The 6414-nt window shown below is 34.3% G+C and overlaps 1 protein-coding gene across 1 annotated transcript; it reads right to left on the bottom strand.

Moving 5' to 3' along the window:
- Positions 1–420: 420 nt before the first annotated feature.
- On the bottom strand, positions 421–3008 carry LOC144568642 (GDSL esterase/lipase At1g28600-like). The gene is made up of 5 exons (XM_078319015.1): positions 2762–3008; positions 1636–1854; positions 1377–1525; positions 987–1266; positions 421–761 (listed from the first exon to the last, which is right to left on the bottom strand). The coding sequence occupies exons 1-5, from the start codon at positions 3006–3008 to the stop codon at positions 535–537; spliced, it is 1122 nt and encodes a 373-aa protein (XP_078175141.1). The 3' UTR covers positions 421–534.
- Positions 3009–6414: the final 3406 nt, after the last annotated feature.

Genomic DNA, 6414 nt, shown 5'->3' with positions numbered 1-6414 from the left:
TGCAATTGGTTCCTACCAGTTTGACTTCAAAAAAAAATAAAGATCAAAACTTGATTTATGTAAGAGCGTTTGTCCAACTCATAAAGCCCAAGTAGTTTCCTCATTTGGAATTTTGGGCCTTATCAATAAAAAGTCCTAAAATGGGAATAAGTTGGTCTTCTTTGCAAATAAAGGCCCATATAAATTTGCCCCTTTAGGCTTTTGCAGTGAAATTCCATTATCAAATATTTTAGTAATGTCCATGAGTGATTTCTGGTATAATAATGGAATGGAGAAAGTATAGTTATAGATAGTTCTAGCAAGTAATACATTGTTTAAGCATATTAAGAGAGAAACATAATTGCACCGAGATAATTTAATTTTTATTTATCTTTATTCATTGAAAATAACTCGGATCGCACATTGGTTTTCATTTTCCTTAATTTGCTTAATTTGACAAATCTAACCGTGTCTTTCCATAAGGAGAGACATACTACTAGACTCTGATTTATTTTGTTTTACATCAAGATAACAGATTTAATGCCCTGATTAGACCTATTTTGTATGAGCACCAAGTATAGGTGGATCAGCATAGGGACCCTTTAACCAGCTAGCGGAAATATATCGGTAAGCGGCCTCGGTTAAGTGGATGCCATCCCAATTTACACGAGTTGATGGATTCTGGCATGTACTTACATGTGGCATGCCGCACAATTCAGTCAAGTTACAATTGTATTCACCTCCTTTTCCACAGCAAACTACAAGCGGTTTAGATGTAAATCCTGAAATAACAAAATTATAAACTCCTTAATTAAGACCATAAAAAGTGAATAAGACCTGTAGATTTCTCACTTTATTTTGGAATCGAACAATATTTATGTTTTTTTACGGAATATGCGATATCTCAAAACAGTCTAAATAGGTAAATATATGTTAGAATGGACAATAGTATTTTCTCCTTTTATGAGAAATTAAATTAAGATTGCTTAATCAAATTTGCAGCTTACCGTATCGTTCAGGAAACCTCACAAGATTGAGATAAGGTTTGTAATAATTTGCATAAATGATCTTTGCATGAGGATACTTGACCCGAAATTCTTGTATTGCCTCAATGAGGAGGGAGTTATGATATCTTGATAGTACGTTAAATCGTTTAATGCATCCAGTATTGTGATCATAGGAGGAGTTTTGTTCTTGGCTTTTGAAAATTGTGAGAAGCAGCGGGATGCAGCCCATTGGTATATTTCCTGGTACCACCACAGTCCTCGCACCTTGATCTAAAAGTTTCTGTTCAATGGAAACATATATCTATTCAGACAATTCAGTTATGCCAATTAGATAATATTAGAAGAAACTTATTTAAATGTTTCTATAATTTTATGTTGTCTTTAACAAACCTTAATTGTCCTTGCAATTGTCTGAACAATTGTTGAAGCATAAGATTTCAGTTGTGTCATACTCAACCGACTTACATACATGTTGATATAGTCGTTTCCTCCGATTTCTCCAACAATAAAAAGAGATCTACCAAAATAATCTCTGCAGCCTGCAAAACAGCGACATCATTTGCTAATAATCAATAAGTTCGACTATATGTATGAGGACATATGATTCAATATTTTACTAGACATGTAATGAGAGCTAGAGATTACACACCTTTTGTTGTTTGGCATAACGAAGGTTTCAAATTCTGAAACCATTGTAATTGAAAATCCAAGGAGGTGTTTAATGGCATTGCCAACGTTGTGATATTGTGCTGCTTGAAGAATGAAGGTTCAAGTGCTGTTGCACCTGCGACAGCAAAGTTTGCGCCTTGCCGAAAGCTTCCATTTTGTGACAAGTAGGGTTGAAGAAATGGTAGACCAAACTCCTCCGCTTTGCAATAGAAAAAAATTACAGCTTTAATTTTCATAAATATGAAGAGCAGCAAATAGTTCTTCCATTTAATTTGTTTGGGTATATATTTGTATGATTAATACTATCACTTATTGTTATTATTTCTTAAAAGCTATTTGATAAGGTACAGTCAAAGTTATCGTCATAGAAGGAAATATCGGTATCGGTATCGGGATCGGTCTCGTCCGATACCGATCTGGGATCAGTGTATCGGCCGATATCAGTTGATTCGGATCGAAAAATCGGACTTTTTGGCCAGAAGCTTGTTTTACACAAAAATAGGAAAAAATTGATAAAAAAATAATTTGTCAATAATTTATGTTTAGATAAATGATTACAATCTAATAATCCACTAATACAATATAATACAAACATTAAAACTATAAACACACTCTTTCACTGCCAGAAACTATGTCGTGTTGGCTGGATCACTTCATCGTCTCCTCTATTTAATCATGGGTACACAATGGATGTGCATAGTTCATTATGTTTCAGCCGAATAATGACCAGTATCAGACCAGAATAGCAAAAATTGGACCAAAAACGCATAATCCACAGTATCGGACCAATATCGGACCAATATCGGATCGGTCACGGCCGATACCGATATATATCAGCCGATACGGATCGGTATCGGCCGATAATTCCTACTATGGTTATCGTCACCAAAAATACCGAAAAGAGTTGAGGACTTGTCAAATATATATAATTATATCAGACAATGAAGTTTTTTATAGATATATCAAACATCTACAATAAACAAAGAAAAACTACTGGTGCAGTCTGGTAATCCTATATTGGATGGCCAACTTCATACATTCAATCTATATAGATGATCCAAAATGAGCATATAAACAGGATATAAAATGAGGCATAATATATATACCTAGAAAATCAACGATCAATCTTCCATCACTGCAGCGGTTAGAGGGATGATGAAAGAAAGTTTCTCCATGAGGCAACTTGTCAGTATACACTGGAAATACAAGCTTCTTAGCCAATACATTTAAGTTACCAGTGTCAGTGTAGGAGTCACCAAAGCTAAATATTGAGTTGAATGTGTGAGATGGAGTTGCTTCGATTGGCCATAGAAACACAAGGAAGAAATAGATGATAAGAGCGTTGCGCTTCATTTGCGGTAGATTAGATTAGACACAAATGCTAAATTAACTAGAGGAAGAGATGTGGTGAAGTATAAATATATGAAGTGAGATCTAGCTAGCAGCCATAGAAAGTCGCTTTTATGCAACTTCTTGTGTTGAAATTAATATTTTTATGGTTTCTATGTTTTGTGTTTTTAATTATGTTGTGGTTTTCTATGTTGAGTTATTGAGTTGTAGTTTCTAAGAGTGTCATGGGGACTAGTATCTAAGAATAGAATTAAATGAGTGGTGTGGTTAACAAGGTTCATGTTATTTAAATATAGATGTTGTCATTTGTAATGTGTGTTGAATCATTGAAATAAAAAAAAATTTCTGCTCCTTCCTTTTTTTCTCTTCCACTAAAATACCAAAAACAAAGGTCATAGGCCAACATAAGTGGTATCAAAGCCAGGTTGTGTGAGAGTTCAAGTGAGGTTCTTCTTCAAAAAAAAAAAGGAAGTTGAGAGCATCATGGCTCTGCAAGGAGGTGCGCACGGTGTGCAACCCGTGTTCGATGGCGAAAGTTACGACTATTGGAGTATTAAGATGAAGACCCTCTTGATCTCACAAGATTTGTGGGAGATAGTGGAAAAAGGTGTTGTCGAGGAAGATGGCGAGACGTCGGGTGAGGTGAAAGAAAAGAAGAAGAGAGATGCAAAGGCTCTCTATTTGATTCAACAATCCATCTCCGACAAGATTTTTCCGAGAATAATCGGGGCTAGTAGTGCGAAGGAGGCGTGGGAGTTTTTGCAAAAGGAGTTTAAAGGCACCGACAAAGTTAGAATGGTGAAGCTCTTAACATTAAAGAGAGAGTTCCAAAATTTGCAAATGAAGGACAAAGAAACATTGAAAGAGTATTTTTCAAAGGTGATTGAGTTAGTGATTCAAATTAAAAGTTTGGGTGAAAATTTGGACGACAAGTCGGTGTGTGAAAAAATTCTCATTAGCCTTTCTCCTAAATACAACAACATTGCGGCGATTATTGAAGAAACCAAAGAACTCTCCACTTTAAGTGTACATGACTTGATGGGCTCTCTTGAGATGGACGAGCAAAGAATGAGTAGAAGCTGTGAACAATCATTTGAAAGTGTTTTCCAAACTAAGGTGAATGTGAAAGAGTCGAACAACCAAAATGCGAGGAATGGGAATGCAACCCGTGGTGGCCATGGTGGTGGTAGAAGTAGAGGTAGCTTTGGTCGAGGAGGTGGTAGAAGCAACAACCAAAGTAGTTGAGGCAACAACGAAGGTGGTGAAGTAAAAACATGTCATTATTGCAAGATGTCGGGTCACAAAGAAAATTTTTGTAGAAACAAGGGGAAGCCTCAATGTTATCATTGCAAGAAGTATGGGCATATAGAGAAGTTTTGTAGAGTGAAAAATGGTGAGCAAGCAAACTACACTGAAGAAAAAAAGAATAATGGAGGTGAAAAAAGAGATGATTAAAATTCAATGGTGGAGGTTTTTTAAGACGACGGATGATTAAAATTAAAGATAAAGTTTAAGGCTAAAGGAATGAAAGTTTAATCTTTGCCAATAAAATAATATTCGGTAGAATTAAAAAGAACAAAACAGAAAAGTATCTGGAAAATGAGATGCGTGTTTCATACTTTTTTTTTCATCAAAACATATTTATGAAGCAAAAATGTCAGAAGAACTGGAAGGTTTGTCAGGCAAATAAAGATTTGCTTGATATTTGTTTATTCATAAAAATTAATAAAAAAGAAGGTAGAAAAATAGCAAGTGTTGTGTTTGTTAGATTGATAATATCGAGATCAATAGTTCCGAACTTCCGATTCAAAATTTTCGATTGGACTCATGGGTTCCGAGTCAAAAAATTATTTATTAATTTCATTTCGAACATCTTGAGGATCAGCTACAAGATCTAAAGTTACAGAAAATCCTCCACTGTATGAGTCCAATCCAAACTGAATTAGCATCTCTGAGATATCTCATATTTTGCATGACTTTATGGAAAATCTCAACCGTTGCAATACGTTATGAGCGAATCTCAAAGCTCAAATAATACTCGCCCCCTATGTCACCCCGAATAGGCACCGGACACGTCGGTCACGCAAAATATGAGATATCTCAGAGGATACGCACTCATCCAAACTAGGATGAAATTTGAAGTGCTAGATTTTATGTTGCATGAAGCAGTGTTATAAAAAACGGATTTAACGGTCGATTAAACAACCTTTTAATCGTTAATGACAAAGGAGAAGTTCTTGGGGGTGTGCATGAGAAGCTGAGCGAGTTTTTTTTTTTTTTATACTGGTAGAGTATATATGCCATAGATACTGGTACGGCAGTTGGGTAGAGATGTTTTTTTTAACTCAGAGTGTAAGTAGTAATTTTTAAGTTTTAGAAGGTGCTTTATGATTTCAGTTGGGATGCAGCCAAGTTTTTTTTTTCATTTTTCTATTTCTGAATTCTGTTGTGCCGGAGATCATGAGGCTGTGCGTTTGCAATTTACATTTTTCATTTACAATATATAGTTTGGGAAGCTCCTGCCAATATTTTTTTTTTAAAGGAATAGAGTTAGAGATGAGAGGTGCAGGATAAGAGGAAAAAGAAAGGTGGAACCACAAAAAGAAATGAAAGGCTAGGTAGTCAGCCCAGGAAAGAGGAGGGGACGACACAGGTTTGAAGCTAAGGAAAAAAATGTCAATTTGTATTTTTATTAATATCAATCAATATTTTAAATGAGTTAAATCATCAAATGGGGATATTAATAAATTGAGTGAGTTTGGATGGAGAAATAACTAATTTTAAGATTTGATGGGTAAATATCTAATTGATGAAGTTATGATGGGTATATATCTAAATTTCTCTATAAATAATATCATAATTCTTATATAAATTCAATTTAATTTAATTTAATTGGCCAATTGAATTATGACAACTCTGCATATTGGATTAATATTGGTGTCACGTTGATCCCAATTTAATTAACTCTGTAATTTGTAGTAGCGGCTGCAGTTTGTGATTTTATGTTTAGACTATTGCTATCAAATCTGATTTGTTGAGATAAAATCAAAAGTGATGAACCATGATCATGTAGTATAATTTATTATCTATTATTTAAGATCATTCGTTATCGATCTAATACCGTTGGATTTTGATTTACCAGGATTTGCAATTAATTGGTTCCTACCAGTTTGACTTCAAAAAAAAATAAAGATCAAAACTTGATTTATGTTTGGCCAACTTTGATTGGGCATTCCTCATCTGGACGGCAAACAACTATATGGACGCTATTTTGGAAAAAAAAAAGGCAAATATTTTCACAGAAAAACAAAAAAAACTATATTGCATGTACTAGGCGAATGCTTTTTTTTTTTAAATATATAAATATATATATATATATATATATATATATATATAACTTAGCCTCACT

This window comes from Carex rostrata, chromosome 17 (assembly GCF_964058835.1).
Source record: "Carex rostrata chromosome 17, lpCarRost1.2, whole genome shotgun sequence".
NCBI classification, from domain to species: domain Eukaryota; kingdom Viridiplantae; phylum Streptophyta; class Magnoliopsida; order Poales; family Cyperaceae; genus Carex; species Carex rostrata.
Note: the sequence above shows the minus strand (reverse complement) of the source record. Positions and strands in the feature narration are given on the sequence as shown.